Source organism: Caloenas nicobarica, chromosome 8, assembly GCF_036013445.1.
Source record: "Caloenas nicobarica isolate bCalNic1 chromosome 8, bCalNic1.hap1, whole genome shotgun sequence".
NCBI lineage: Eukaryota > Metazoa > Chordata > Aves > Columbiformes > Columbidae > Caloenas > Caloenas nicobarica.
In genome coordinates, this window is record NC_088252.1 from 27,092,096 (window position 1) to 27,108,690 (window position 16,595).

At 43.8% G+C, this 16,595-nt stretch overlaps 1 protein-coding gene across 1 annotated transcript; it reads right to left on the minus strand.

The window, feature by feature from the left end:
- Positions 1 to 226: 226 nt before the first annotated feature.
- On the minus strand, positions 227 to 3,563 carry OTOL1 (otolin 1). The gene is made up of 4 exons (XM_065640454.1): positions 3,212 to 3,563; positions 1,696 to 1,785; positions 1,255 to 1,326; positions 227 to 1,122 (listed from the first exon to the last, which is right to left on the minus strand). Exons 1-4 carry the CDS (start codon positions 3,561 to 3,563, stop codon positions 227 to 229), a joined length of 1,410 nt encoding a protein of 469 aa, XP_065496526.1.
- Between the last annotated feature and the right edge of the window lie 13,032 nt (positions 3,564 to 16,595).

Here is a 16,595-nt window from a genome sequence, read left to right on the forward strand (position 1 = left end):
CTGCTGGATTTTGGACAATTGTTTCTCTCAGTCATCACCCACCCGCGCAAAGGACATGCTGCTCCGTGGGGCTGCTAGTTAAGACTAATCTACATTTTGCAAATATAAATATTTTTGTTAAAAGATCACGAAACATAGCAACTAAATGTGTTAAACTGATGATCATTTCTCCTCTCGCAGGCGGAGGGAAAGGCACATTTCTTAGCAACATCTTTGCCCTTTAAATCTATAGCAGGATCTCGAAAACATCCGGATACAGAAGAAACCCCGTGAAGATGCTGTCGTCCTCAGCGCTGACGTAGACCCCGTTCCAGTCCCGTGCGACCTCCAGCCACACCTGGTCACCTGCGCTCAGCTTGAGGACGGTCAGGAAAGACGCCTGGTCGATCTCCTGGCCGTAGAGCGTCTCACGGGCTTTGGCCACCTTCCTGCTGCGGGCGACCAGGCTGACGCGGGCTGGCCGGCCTCGGACGGTGAGGTGGTAGGCGAAGACATACGCCCCGGGCACGCTGCAGTTGAATTTCCCGGTGGAAGGGTTGTAATCTGCTTGGTCGTTGTACAAGATCTTGTCAAATCGAATGGGGACGTTGGGCGGAGGGAAGGGCTTGGACAAGCCGGCGCTGAAGGCTGATCGCAGGAGCTTTGCCGTGTCCCCCCGGGCACCTTTCGCCCCACGGGAGCCTTTCTTTCCTGGGGCCCCTCGGCCCCCCTTGCTGCCGGCGACCCCCTTGGGCCCAGAAGGTCCCATCACACCGGCGGGTCCCAGGTCCCCTTTTTCACCCTTATTTCCTCGCTCACCCTTCTCTCCCTGTTTTCCATCCACCCCTTGAACACCCTCAGCCCCCATCTCCCCTTTGCTGCCTTTCTCTCCCTTTGTCCCCACTTCTCCTCTCTCCCCCTTCGCACCTCTCCCTCCCGGCTCCCCGCAATACCCCTTGTCCCCTGTGTCACCCTTTTCCCCCTTGTCGCCCTGTTCTCCGGCCACTCCTGGGTCTCCAACATCCCCCCTATCTCCCTTGTCTCCTTTGGTGCCGTTCTCACAAGTGTCCCCTTTGGAGCCCTTTTGTCCCTTCAGTCCAGGGAAGCCGTAGTTGCCCTTATTGCCTTTTGCTCCAGCTTCACCTAGGGCAAAGTAGGGGAAAAATAAAGATTAAAAACATTAGTATCGGATTGTTTGGAGATGGAGTGTCATCACTGACAGCAAAGGGAAAGGTCAGCGCAATATTCCTGCGTTTCCCATCCCATGTTTCGTACCTTGCAGCCCAGGTTTGCCTGGATAACCGGGGTTTCCACTCAATCCTCGCTCGCCTTGCTCTCCTTTGCCTCCTAGGACATTTCGCCATTAAAATATTGTTGGTGATGTTGTCTGCAGCACAGCAATCATTACACAGAAGACAACTGGAACTATTTTGCACATGTCCCTCACCTCATTAACAAAACAGATGTGAGCAATGTGTGTTTCTATGAAATGCCTTCAGAAACCTCAGCTGAATCGCACAGCACCAAGCACCATCATGCAGACAACTGCATCTCACCCAAATGCTGGATTTCTGACTCTAATCAGCGTCTCGTTAGGAGGCAGTTGTTGCTGTTTAATGGCAAGATGGAGAAGCTGACAGCTCTGCATTTCTCACTCATGGTATTCCATGAGGACAAAAGCATCTGGTTTTGAAATGAGCAGTTACTCTGCTTTACCTCTTTCTCCTTTGGAACCTTTTGGACCTTGAGGACCCGGGGCTCCCGGCAGACCTTGCAAACCAGCATCTCCCTTCTCTCCCTTGGGACCTGTAATGTAATCACATCAACAAAACTATCTTAGTAAATCAAAGGTTTAACTTTATAAAGAAAATTCAAAAGAATAGCTAAGCAACAAGGCACTGAGGGATACCAGGTAAGGGAAACACTTTTTCCATCACCCTGGGAAGAACTGTCTAATTTGATTCAGCATCATACAACCAATGCAAAGGATGAGACAGGTGGGTTTTGCATTTCACTCTTGGCTGTAGTTAAAGACTTTTTAAAACTAACTTTCAGCTGCCTCAGTGCCACAGGAGCTCAAACATTCATAAAACATCAGAAGTAACCTGTCTTTAATACCTGAGCACATCTAAGGAGCTCCCATAGCTGCATAACTGCCCCCCTCCTTACAAAGAATGAAGTCTGCAAATATAAAAGCGGAACCTGGCAGACAGCTCCATACTGCATAAAGGATGGGTTGAAAGGCAAGCAAGCTCACTTCAATCTTTTTGTTATTATTATTTTTTCATCCACTTGGGAATCTAGAGACTCTTGGTGCCCATCTGGGAGCAGACTATGGCAGCTCCAATCATCACAACACAACCTACTTGACACAAAGACTATTCCATCAATGCTCAAGGGATGTGTGAGTGCAAACTCCCTCTGCAGCCACTATAATTTCCATTAGCCAGTCCCTCCCGAGCTATGGGAAGTGAAAATCCCTCGAGTACACTGTATTAAAAGAAAATTATTTCATGATTTTACCACCTTTCCTCAGATGAATCATTTTTTTATCTCCAATATTAGTGCTACTAAAGTGGACGTTTGCAGACTAATGCACAATTCATTACAGCAGTATTAAACTTAGGTGCTCTACAGATATGTATTTTAGCAGTACAAAAAAAGAGACAAAGTATGTCTCATAAAATATTTAGGTGCTCTATACAGAGCTCCCCCTTATGAGAGCAAGTATTTATTTTAAAATTTGAACACAAATTATTTTTGTATTTAACGTCCTCTTTTTCAAGGGGAAAAAAAAATCCAAGAAAAAAAGATTTCTATCATAAACCTTCAGCAAAGGTACAAAACTGTTTGCAGGTAGTTTTGAGGGTCATAAACACATGGTTGAAGTGAACGTGAAAGTAAATCTGTGACTTCCAGGGGACCAGACCCAGGGACAGAGAATTGAAAACCGTGGCCATGTGGGGCACCTGCCAGCAGTGCCATGGTATGGGGACACCTCTGCCTGTGCTCCCACACTGCTGTGGTCCCCCAAGTGAGTGCCATGGGGACACGGCTTCTTCTGGGGGCTTTCCCACTCATATTGGTGTTTTATAACTTCTGGGATGTGGCTAGCATGCAATTTTTTCGCTCTGGCTTTACATGAGGTATAACCACATTCAGCATTTGCTGCGCAAGTCCTGGCAACTCATTTCTTGAAGGAACGAGAGCGGCGAGACAGGCGTCACCTTACCTGGTGGTCCCTGCTCCCCCGGCCACCCCCGCGGCCCCGCAGTGGGTGGGCAGCAGTCACAGCAGTTGAAGAAGAAGTCGGTCGTGTCGAGTGTGTAGTTCTCAAAGGGGAAGAGTGTGGTGGCCCCTCGGGCCGCGGGGCTCGGGGTGGAGAACTTGGCTCTGGCCGGTGCTGCTGGGAACGGGCTTTTCCCCACGAGGGGGGTGGGAGGGGTGTGAGAGGCACCATCACCTGCCAGCTGCACGGGTTTCGTCTTCGTGTACTTGACATCTGGGGTCACCTTCACTCCCGCGTGCACGGCGGCGACAACCAGCAGCACAAACGCCAAGACGGGCCCCGGTGAGCTCCGCATGTTGGCAGCTGTAGGAAAAGACAAATACCGTAATAAATCACTGCACAACACTCTTTGCATTTGCACATTCACCAAAAAGCCCACTTACCCTGCATCCGCCATCTCTTTTCTTGCACTTTTATTTGCATCCCTTTTACTATATTTTTTAAAATTATTATTATTCCAGATAGTCACCTGGTTTCGCATGAGAAACATCCAGCCCTGCTCATCACGGCTAACCCACAGCCCTGGCACAAGCCAGAGTCACAGAATCACAGAGTGGTTGGGGTTGAAGGGACATCTGGAGATCATACAGTCCAACCCACCTGCTAACGCAGGGTCACCAGAGCAGATCACACAGGGTCGCATTCAGGCGGGTTTGAATGTCTCCAGAGAAGGAGACTCCACAACCTCCCTGGGCAGCCTGGTCCAGGGCTCTGGCACCTCAAAGTAAAGAAGTTTCTCCTCGTATTCAGATGGAACCTCCTCTGTTTCATTCTGTGCCCTGGGCACCATCCTGTTGCTGGGCACCACTGAACAGAGTCTGGTCCATTCTCTTGACATCCACCCTTAGATATTGATTAGTATTGATAAGATCCCTCTCAGCTTCTCTTCTCCAGGCTGAACAGCCCCAGCTCTCTGAGTCTCTCCTCATCAGAAAGACGCTCCAGACCTGCAGGAGTGTCAGGCACACGTGGGCTTCTACTTGCCAGACTACATTACAAAGCCTCATTTTTTATGGGGAAAGTAAAGCAAAATTAGCCCAAACTCCTGCCTACTCACTCCTATTTACCATCACCTTCCAGAGCACTTGTCATTCTTCTGCTCCTGTTGGCTGTGGCTGGACATGCTCCCACAGGTATCAATAGAAGTTATGGGGACAAATTGTGAGTGATACGATCAGTGGGACATATGACATCTCTCTTCTGCACGTATGATTAGGAATAATTCCATAATGATTTCAGAGTCCAATACAACTGCACATTATAAAAAGCTTTGCTCTAAGAGTATAAATAGAGACAAAATGAAACATCAACTATGCCAAAATGTGTCGACTTTTCATTTGTTACTGACTCATTTTCTGGACTCTTTTAGCGTAAACTTTCAGGTCCATTCTTCTTATTTTTAAAGAGTTGGTTTAGCTGAACCACAAAGGAAGAACAAAGTGAGAAGCACATGTTTTTTTCCTATAGAACAGATGACGCCTCTCAGATGACTTGTCATATAAAGCATCTTTGTTTCTTTTTTAAACCGTGTACTGACCTGTAAATACAAATGGAACAGACTCTCTTTCTTGCTGAACCTGTAATCGAACCTTCCTGAGCAGCCAAGGCACTTCATTACATGAAAAAGTCACCAGGAGACACACTGACTGTCCTTGCCAACCATAGGAAAAAGAGATCTGACTCAAAGTCAGGTATTTGGGGGCTGGATGATAATGTTTCTGTCTTTAATAATTCAGTTTTAGAAGAAAGAGTCATGATTTTTTCCATTTTCTCACCAAAAAAAAAATATCATTTAGCGGCAAATTGATTATCTATACAATATCCCCAGCGATCACTGTTGCCCATTGCTGCCACTCAACCCACTCTTTACCCCATCGGCTCCAGTAAAGGATAAATTCTCCCTTCTCCATGCATGTGTGGCATTAGGATGAGACACCGGGCACTGGTTTTTGTCAAAAGCTCGGATTTGCTCCCAACCAGCCCCTGCCAAACTTACCATGAAGGGTTTAACTCCAGGGCTGTTGGTGCCAGAGGGCAGCGCTCAGCACTGGCAGGCAGAGAAGTTGGGTCATCTGCTGGCTAGGAAGAGAAAAAAACACCAAATTCTCCTTTTGAAGAATATACTCATGCAGGAATGTTTTGCCACTGCTGGAGATGACTAAATAAACACATAATTTCCACATGCTGAAAGCCAGAAGCAGAAATTACTGGTTTAGAGACTTGGTAACTTTATGGGGAAATGGCAAATTGGTTTTCAAATCAAAAGCGTTTCTGTGTTTTACTGTCACGAACCACTTCTGCAACAACCTCTAAAACCTCTAAAACCTCTAAAACCTCTAAAACTCGCCAGTTCCATAGGCAGATTGATGGATTGCCATCAAACACTGGAAAAGCATAATCAATTTAAAAAATCATAGCTTACCAGTCTGTTTAGAAAATAAATTGCTCAGAGGAAGGAAGAGATTCTTCATTATAATGGGCAAAGCTGTTCATAAAATAATTATTCTTAAATACATAAACACATTTTAATAAAAATGGGCTTTTTCATTATATTAGCTCACCACCACTGATTCTAAAATCATTCATTGGAATCACTCCACTAGAAAAAATTATGATTCACAATGGACAGAAAATACGAAGAATTAAACTTTGCCTCACTGACATCTCATTCAGTACATCTATATTTAGTTCGATCTAAATATCCACTAATTGTTAGCATGTATCCCACAATAACATTGTAATAATACAGTTTTTCTCTGGTTTGGTCCCTAAAACTAGAATATTTAGATATTGCCGTTCGTAACAGGTATTCAACCCCAATCTCCCAGCTTTAAATATCAGAGAAATGATTGCACTTTCTGTTATTTCATTATTTCAAGTCCTTATGCAGGGGAGGAAATACACTAGTCCTCATACATTCATTACAGACAGTAACTTTTCTTGAGACAAATTATATTGCCAGTATGTCTTAAATTCTATGATTTCATTGGAAATATCCCGCCTGAAGACTAAACCACCAGCGTGTGCTCTCTCCTACCTTACAACCGATCCCGCTCCCAGGATGACCCCTCCTCAATGGCACTTGGAGAAAGACAATCTTCTTTTTGGAGAGAATCGGTTTTATTTGTGTAACGGCTGCTCCCGTGGCCAATGAGATCCCGCACGGTGCGGAGAGAAGGGCAGATTGGCAAAGTCCCCCGAAAGGAACAGGTGACACGGAAATTTGAGGAAATTCAAACCCTTTCCTGTGCTGGGACACTGTTCTTCACATGGGACTTTTTTGGCTCTTCCCCCAACACCAGTTTTTGGGGCTTTGGGAAACTCATCTTTTGACTCGCAGCTCGTGTTTTGGTACCATCAGATTCAGTGGGAATTTGTCCATTTCCCTCCGCAGGGTCCGGGTTTCTCTCTCGCTATTTAATGTGCAAAGTTTGGCATCGCACTCCCCTCCTTACCATGGGAGTTTAGAAATGGTAAAAGCAAAATTACACAAATAGCTGTGTGGGCTCATGAGCGCATGTGTGCATGGGTCTGGATTCCCAAAATGGGAATTTAGCCTCAAATCTGGACTGTCCTGTGTAAATGCAGAGATGGAGCAAGTAAATGCCTTCTGCTCCCTCCACCTCCAGAGGTTTTGTCCTCCTGGGACAAAATCTCTTGTGACAACCTTGTTCTTCTTGGAACTAATAACCTCTTTGGGTTTCATGGGCTAATTGATTTTCCTCGCTCTTTCCCAGCAATCGCAGCTCTTGTTTCCTTCCCATTAAAACAGGGCAGATTTATTCTTAGATTTCCCAACCCGGTTCAGAGTTCAGTACCAAACTCAGGAATGTGAGGCTGCCTTTCATTGCCTTGTCTGGCTGAAATACGAGCAAGGAAACCATCTCGTTCCATCACCCTGAATTTCTTACCTCCCAGCACGCTCCAAGCTCAGCTGCCGGACAAGAAAAGCTGCTTGTTTCAGGCAGAATGGAGAACACCATCAATTCTCCTTTAATGTAAGTGGAGAGAATTGTAATCCTCTGTGATTTATTTGCGACCACCTTTTCCTGCGCAATAGTCTCCAGCTTTCGGCAACAACGAGTTGATTAAGAAAAGTCTATCACTAAGCATAGCAGGCTAGATTGATTCACTTTTTGGGCTATTTCAGAGAAATCAATGAGGAGTTTTGCAGCGAGATGCTCTGTCCTCATGTAGGACACGGTGGAACACGCACCAGCTCTCGCTGGTGCTCATTCATGCTGCTGAAAACAGAGCTGGACCCTCAATTCAAACAGTTCTTTTTCAAAAATTAATAACCCTTTTCAACACTGTAATTGGACTCAATGTTTTAAACCGAAGTTCAAAATACTTGTGTCTTCAGCTGTTATATTTCTGACAAGATCATGGACACATGAAATGAAGATAAAAGGCAACCAAATCAATTATAACGAAATCCTTAATTTGGTCTTAATTCAGGACTTTTCGTTAGCAACAGAAGTTATTCAATAGGGGAACAGAACCATTTTAACTAAGATTACCACATTTTACAGTGTTGCCTCCATATTCACCAAAGTTACTCTTTTACAGACTTCAATTTAATGCCATATTTGCTGCACACTAAAGCTAAAGCAAGAAAAACAGCTTTGATCCTGGGTTAGCGTATTTTTCTGAATAGCTTGACTAGTAGGAGTCTGAAATAGTATTATTAGATTATGTGACAACTGCAGGTTTTTGAATTATACAGTGCTTATCGAGTTACTGAAGCAGTTTGGGAAACTCATGGGTTGAGAGTGTAAATTAAGACTTAGCACTAGATTGATCATCCTGTTTATTCGGGGGATCTGGATCCACGTTTTACTGATACAAATGATTCATGTGGGCCATTAAAATTCCTGCCATTCTGAAACACAGAGGGACATGGCAAACCGCTAAATATATTTAGTATTCAATTAATGGAGTATTTCTTAAATGAGATTCAAAAAGCACCTCCCAGAGGGTTCCACTTCCAAATGTTTGCAAATGAAAATGGAAAATTTAGACCTGCAAGCACAAAGTAGGCTGATCAACTAAAAAAAAACTGGTTTGGAAATACAATAAAGGAGGAAATGGTGAAAACCCAAGCAGCACAGAAAAGAAGCCAGGCTTGTAATAACAGGTAATTTAAAATCTTAATGCTGAAGTATCAAGAAGGCAAACTGGAAAAGGGAATACTCACATAGAATAGGAAGTGGGTAAAAATGGAATTAAATTACATTTGAGCTGGATAAAAAGTGTTAAAAGGAAATTAACATTTCTGTGTGAGAAAAACGACTAATACTTCTCACAAGGTTTCCCAAAACAATTTAGCAGACCTCCTGGAAGAGCCTTCTTCTGCCCCCCACAATAATTTTATTTTTTGAAGCACCGAAATGTGTTCTGGTTTCCTTTATTCACTGTCACAAAACAACAGAACTAAACAGAAAACAGATTGAAATGAAAATTTTCTGCTATGTTGTTAATTAGGAGAGGGAATGTTATCTATCCTGGTTTACCCACCAAAGAGGAAAAAAAAAACGTTAAATTCTCTTTATTAAGAACATGTCAGAATAGACAGAACACAGCTCTGCAGGAGAACCTTCACTGGTCATCAAATTACATGTTCACCTAAATAATGTCCAGTTTTTCTACTACTGGGAACTAAGCATTAAGTGGTGTAAAAACACCATAACATAGCAAGCGAAATATAAAAGATCAAAATCTTTTTTTCACCTGGAGATGCTGCCATTCAGATGCCATGGAGAACAGGAAAAAAAAACAAACCAAAAATCTTTGGAATTTCTCTCTACAGTTGTTCTGTCTTCAGCTTAAAATTTGAGGGGCTGTCATTTGTGATTAGAACTTTAAAGTGTTTAGTATAAATATTAAACAAGGCATTTATGTAGAAAAAAGGAGCTACTACTCATGCTTGACTTGAAAAAAATACTACCGTAGGGCTTTTTATTGGATGCAAAGGAATAAAATAATATCCCTGTAAAATCAGTGTCATTGCATTTAGTGTTATTAAGATTCAGATATGATGGAAAATCCTGCATCAGTCTGTGCCAGTATATCCCCCAAACCCTGCGCCATATGTTGTTTTAAATTTCCTAAGTCTGCAGGGTAGCAGTGCAGTTATACCTAACTAGAGATTTGTTACAATTTAAAGTATAATGGCTAAAAGGATCCAAAAGCTACCATTTCCCATAAATAAGCATTTAGGGAGTTATTTAAGGACTATGAGAACTTCATGATACCTATTACATTCTATCGAGTCAATCGCTCGACGAGTCCCTAAATGCATATTTAAAATACCAGTAACACGTACTTATTTCTGCGAGAGACCGGAATTACAGCACACGAGTTGCTGTAGCTCATCAGGCTGAACTCCCACGCAGATGCTGATTTTTTTAAGTCCTTTTAGGAGTGGAAGATGACCCTGCAAATAAATGCAGGTCTCCGTGCATCGCAGCGCTCCAAGCCCTGCTCCAGGGCACCGATCTCCTTTGCCAGGACCTCCAAGTGCCTCTGGTCTCGACTAAGAACCACATCCATTGTGCTCGTCTGGAAACTCTAGATGGTCAAAGGTAAAAACATGATAAAATTACCTGGCTCCCCTTTTACACCCTGGTGGCCCTTTGTGTGCGGGGCTCGGGGATGTCACACAAACCCTGCGGATCTGGTGAACTGCTGGTTTTCTTCAGTGTGGTTAAGAAACAAAATAGTCCTCAATAGCCGTGCCTGTGCTCATAGCAAGAGGTGGGATTGTTGCCCTCCTTGTCTCCGGTGCCACCACTGAGGGCAGATGATATTTGCTGGAGAGGGGGCTGAGATGCTGGTTGTCCCTTCGGGGTGAGGGGTGTCAGCCACACACTGCGGCTGACGGTGTCAAAGCAGTCCAGGAAGCCCTGAGTGCCACCCTCTGGGACCACCTTGGTGGCACGTGTCCCCAGCCTGGGACAGCAGGTTTCCAGGTCCCCATTCTGCTCCTGGTATTGATGGGAACCAGCTGAATGCACCAGGAGCAAGAGCTTTCCCAGCAAAATGATTACCGACAAAAGTAGAGAAGCGGTACGCAGTTATAATCATAGAATCCCAGAATAGTTTGGGTTGAAGGGACCTTCCCAGCCCCCCCAGTGCCCCCCTGCCATGAGCAGGGACATCTGCACCAGCTCAGGTTGCTCAGAGCCCCGTCCAGCCTGGCCTGGGATGTCTCCAGGGATGGTTCAGCCACCACCTCTCTGGCCAACCTGGGCCAGGCTCTCACCACCCTCAGGGCAACAATTTCTTCCTCATGTCCAGCCTGAATCTCCCCTCCTTTACTTTAAAACCATAATGCAGTGCAAGTACCCCACCTGAAGAACATCTACCAATGCAGAAACTTACCTCCTATCCACAAATATGAAGATTCTTGTATTCACAAGCTTAGGTGCTAAAATAAATACAAAAAAATGCATACATTGCACAGTCCTTGAAGAAGCACAGAAAGATCTCCAGTGTCACTCTTTGCAGGACACATAGAGCAATAGCTGCTTTATTGCAGCTTCCTGGAAATTATATTTTCTGGCTGAAATCTCGTTTTTCATGTTTAATATATGAAAGCCATGAGATAGTACCTACTACCTCTGAGGTAATGTGCTGCCTTCGTGTTCCTTCCTGAGCAAATTCTGCAGCCTGAAGTGGCCACTCGACACTTCGTGATGTACATCCCAGTATTTAATTATTCTGAGATCAAAATAACCAAAGAAGTACATCATGCCTATAGCATGTCACAAACCAGCAGGTTTATGTATAAATTTATAATTGATTATGTCTAAATATAATTGATTATGTCTAAATATGTCAAAATATTTCTTTCTCTCAAACCAAATATTTGCCTGTGAAATAATTTGGTAGAAATCACAGGGACCTCTATAAAAAGTCATAAGCTGTAATTTACCTTTTAAAAATACTCATACTGTGGACTAGAAAATTGCATTTTGGACAATATGATGGCAAGGAGATGAACTGTCAGAGTGATTGTATACGAACATCCAACTTTAATTGGATTTTCTGAACAATTTAAAGAGGCGAGTGCCCTTTGTGGCTTCTGGTGGGCGCAATTCAGAAGCTAAATTGCATTTATGGAGCCAAAATAAGGAGGAGACAGGGAAGGTGAGTTGGCAACATCACACCTGGAGAAAGATGCGCTGGAGGAGACAACAGGTTTGGACCACCCTGAGCACAGGAGTTAATACCTCTGAGCTCTGTATTGTGTGGGGGCCCAGAGAAGCCAAATACCTGAAGTTCAAAACTTGGTCAAAAATTGCGAATGACCACTGTTTAAAAGTTCATTCTAATATCCACGGTTATTTCTTTTTATTTTTTTACAAATCAGATAAGGTGTGGTCATACAGGTGCAGTTGTACTTGGATCAACTGCATTTATTCTCATGTATGTAAAGTTTCCATAAAGTTCCATAGACAAATAAAACTGCTTTGGCTGGCTGACAAGTTTTAAGAACTTTATTTTACTATGAGAACAGCCAACATTTACCAAAGGCGTATGCTGGGATCACTAACACAGCAGCAGCCTATTAATCTGCAAAGGGCAGGCGTTATTTCCTCAGAACCTTTAAGCCAGCGCTGTGGATTAAGCCAAATATTATCAGTTTTCATCTAATTATTTCACAGAGGGTCTCTCTAGCTCCATAGGCCTGCCACTTTCCCTTCTGAAAGACAAAATTTAATTAAAATCAAGAGCTTATGCCTACACACCTTCTTTTTAAAAAGGGAAAAAGAGTATCAAGAAGCAAGTCAGGCTCCAATACTGCCAACCCCCTAGTTTTGCCATGAGATTTAGTATATTTAGTACTTTTAAAGATTAATCTTTTAAAATCCTGTGATTGCAGAAAATTGCAGATTTCATTTTTAAAAAGCCAGTTCTGAGCCTTGTGTTAAAAAGGCTCAGACTCTAGGAAGTAAATGACAATAATCCCAAATGTAATTATGTTCAAACTTTTCCAGTCTCATAATTGGAGAAGAAATGACTCAGAGATTGTCATATTTAAGGGACATCAACCTGGTAACTACAACCATTTGTATACAAAGAGATAATAAGCCACGTTTCTGATTTCTGAGTCAGATTGTGCCCTTGTCTGTACTAAGATGTACGTCTGAATAGCATCAAGTAAAACACCGGGACACAGACTCAGGCCTTGCCAGGTCCTCAGCTACACTACCAGGCTTTTAATTATTGTAGGTTTTATTAATAACCAAAGTCTGTGTTCCAGCTGCACCTGCCCAGGAGATGGCGACATCTCACTGTTGGACACAGCTTGTCCAAGGCGAAGTGCTTTGCATTAGGAAAAGCTTTTGTCCTAAGCTTATTATTCTGTAATAAACACTGCAATCATTATCTGTTTTAATACTGTGAAATCCAGTCAGCCTGAAACTACCCAAGTTAAGAAGCATCTTAGGAGATAAAGGGCTTATAGATCTCTACAACAGCAGAAATTTTACTATTTTATTTTATTTATTTTATATAAAATTTTATTTAAATTTTATTTAGCAAAGAATCTGGTCCTGCTCCTCTGTGGCCCACCGTCAACACACAACAATGCAGACTCCTTTGCAGGTCATTTTACACTGGGAGGTATTGCAACACCCCTTGGAAATAAGGAAACGGAAACATCTATTTTCCTTTAACCCAGATTCTTCTTTGCACTGGCAAATATATGTTTTGTAATAAAGCAAGGTTATGGCACTTAAAGTCACAGTGCTTTAAAGAGTCGCATGCTGCAATCTGAGAACCTTCGGAGAAAGCAAAAAATCCAGGAACAAAATGGTCTGTGTGTGTGCTGGACTCAAAACTTGTTGGGAGTTTATAGTATTTACAAAATTAAAGAGCAGCGGGGAGGGAGAGAATTGTTTTTTCTGACATATAAACTAGATGCACGGGACTTTGGATCAACACTGAAGTCAGAGGAAAGATTCCCACTGATTTCTTTGGAACAGGCACTTAATGCCCATGCAAGGTGAAAATTAACTATCCTAGAAACACAGGTCTCCGTTTAACCACAGGCAAGAGGTGGTATGAGAAGCAAATTGTGGTTTGGGGCTCATTTCACACCTCAGCATGCTCAGAGACGAGCTGCGGAGGCAACGAGATGCACGTTGGGTTTGCATCTCCCATCCATCTTTCTCCCACACTCATTTATCCTAATTTTCCTCAAGAGAAGCCACTGCACAAACCTCTCTGTGTCCTCCACACCTCACCCAGCAGCAGCAGTAATACAGGGGAATGTATAATAATATTAAATTATAATTATGAATAAAATACCTTGTATTTTTTAGGTCTTCTGATGAGGGCAGGAGCAGAGTAACCTCCTTCCACCTCTCCCAGCAGACCTTGAAAAAGCAAAAGTGCCTTGGTGGGAAGGATTTCCACAGCAGCAGCTGCTGTTTGTGACGAGGTGACAGAATCTGGTTTGGACTCCAAAACAGTGACAAGCTTTGCCATATGCCAGACCTCGTGGTGAAATGTAGCATATTTTTACAAGCAGAGCTGAAAGACGAAGAAGGAGGTTTCCACACTGGCTGTGAAGAAACAGGGATGAGGGGGCAGAAGGTGGGATGGAGAAGGATAACACATTTCAGAAATTGTGGAGAATTGTTGCTTCAGCCGGAGGCTCAGCACACGAGGGCACTCCAAGCGCTCCCGACAGCCCTGCCAAGGATGGTTTTCCAGTCTGCACCACCCAAAGATAAAGCACAAAGATCCCGGCCCTCGGCCTTAATCACCCCCGCAGACCCCAGACATCGTGTTCCGCATCCTGAGCATCCTGCTCCATCCAGGACCAGCACAACAGGAGACAACAAACATCTTCCCAGAATAACTTACCAACAGCCTCTGGACAAAAAGGGCATCTTTGAACACTGAGTATATGTGATTAATAGATAAAACACGAAAAGTCAGGTATCTGTGAGACCTGCATCTTCTAAACTTGTTTCCCTTGAGAGTAGTAATAAAGAATCTATATGGTCAAAGTAAACAGGGGAAAACAAACAAAAACACCACAACAAACCCTTGCTAATAGAGAATTGCTCATTTTAAGAGAATTTCCCATGGCAAACTGGTGTCAGAATGAGTAGGACTAATCACCAGGCTGGCTGTAGTCACGCAAGATTGTAGAAGATCATGAGAAGACAAAACAGCAGATGGAACTGAGTGTTTTGAAAATGAAGCTGAAAGCCTCTTCCAGCAACTGGGTGCGACCCAGAGGAGCCGTAAAACGGGCTGGCACTGCCTTCCAGACCACCAGAGAACACAGCTGCCTTCTCTAGAGGGAAACTTTACACTCCTAAAGCAAATTAATTTTTCCCTAAGCCACTTAGGAAGCAGTTAGAGGAGCACACCACGCATTCGCCACCACAGCCATGGGTTGCTGCCTACCCACTGGATGGAGATCGGGAACCGTGCCAGTCACCCAGTAGGTGTGGGAAGAGGAACAGCTTGTGTCTTGGAGGTACGAACATCCCTGGCTGAAGCTTCCAGCAGCTTTGCCTGTCACAAATCAAGATCTTGTAGATGAGCCATTGCTAAGAAGAAAGAATTCTGCGATAACTTAATATAATAGACCTACTTGTGAATATTCAACCCAAACCAATACTGATTTGCTCACATTCACTTCTCCTCCTGTTTTGTCTTTATGATTGTTCAAATGAACCAGCTTTGTAGCAAGTAGGTATGACAATGAAACAATAAATTTCCCAGTAACATTTAGAGAAAGGTATTTTTAATCCAGAAGCACAAATATTCGCACCTGATATCTGAGTGAGGATGTGAGTATGGACATGTTCAGATCTCCTATAGGTCAATAACAAGGTTACAATTACAATGCGAGATCACACACTTGCTTACACAGACCATTAAACTGGCTGTAGCAATTTAATATTGTCAAAGGGACAGAGTGATGTGAAGATCTGACTCATGCAGGATTACAGATCCTGCCCAGCCCATGTACTCCGAGTTGATTAATCCTTTACCTTCTAATTAATTGCCGTACCTGACTCCAGAATGCCACCCAGCCCAGGCAGAGTTACCCCAACCGGACTTTACCCAGAACACCACTTAATACTGATACTTATGAGGACAAGTGATGGGCTGCTTCTAAATAACCACAAATTCGCTGTATGCTACTTCGAAGCAGTTTCCCGTGCGATATAATTCCTCACACCAGACCACGGATCTTACCTTGTACAAAATCCAAAAGAAATGTCACCACGAGGCAGGATCAGACCCAGCCACTGCTGCCACCGCTGTCCCACCAGCCAGCGCCTACACAGCCCGTCCTGCCTTGGGGGCACCTTTGCATTAATTCCCAAAATAGAAGCTATGGACCGATGGGGTGTTCAGCTAAAGCAAGCGGAGAGATAACCACCCACGAATGGTTGTCACACACACCCCACAGAGGCGATTGCTTTCTCCGAGATAAAAGGTTGTTCTCTAATTCGTCAGGCTGACTTTAAACACAGTTTTGTCAGGAGATTGGTCTGTGATTTTTGACAGGACCACAAGAGGAGAGTTACAGCAAATTGGGACAATACTCAAAGGTTTAGCCAGAGCAGCATCTCTGCCCAGCATCCCAGCCCAGGGATGTTTTACAGGAATATTTTGCAAACTCAGACGAATCAAGCATTATGCTTACTCTGGAAGTTTCCTTTCCATTAATCAAGACAGCCTGACTAGCTAGACAAGACGTGAAAAACATATATATCCAGATATCTCACTATTGCAAAAAGAAATGACCTTAGGCTTTTTGTTTTGTTAGGTTTGCAGGAACATCCCTGGGTCTGTTCAGGTAACCAGACCTGCCAAGGACTCTCCTGCACTTAAAATCTACTTCTCCAAGATAAGACTGCACAAAAGAAAGTGAAATTTCAGACCTTGCGTGCGAGACAGCAGATCTACCACCTACAGAAGACAGGTGCAGACTATGTAGCAGAATTAATAAAAGCATCATCGTGGCACTTTGACATGAGTTGGTAAATATTTGACATTCAAAGCTTGCAAATACCCAACGTACATATTGGCGGCACCACAAATGCAGACGGCTAACAAATGAAGACCTTTATTTTTAGAATGTTAGCCCCTTCCTGCCCTCAAAGAGTCACCTTAATCTCTATCGAGCAGCCTCCCAGCCCGGTGGTTTCCCTTCCAGGGTGGATGAAGCCTGAACGGGTGAGTGAAATAACCGGCAGAAGACATGGGGCAGGGGTGCTGCAGAAACCTCTGTGGCCGCAGGGATGCAGGACGGTGCTCCCTGGCAAGAAAGCAGCTGCTGCAGAAG

Coding starts and splice junctions, on each gene's coding strand:
- OTOL1 (XM_065640454.1), bottom strand. CDS start 3,563: ATGCGGAGCTCACCGGGGCCCGTCTTGGCGTTTGTGCTGCTGGTTGTC. Junction 1,786..3,211: donor GGGGGAGCAGGGACCACCAG/GTAAGGTGACGC, acceptor ATTACATTACAG/GTCCCAAGGGAGAGAAGGGA. Junction 1,123..1,254: donor AGGCAAACCTGGGCTGCAAG/GTACGAAACATG, acceptor ACTTTGCCCTAG/GTGAAGCTGGAGCAAAAGGC.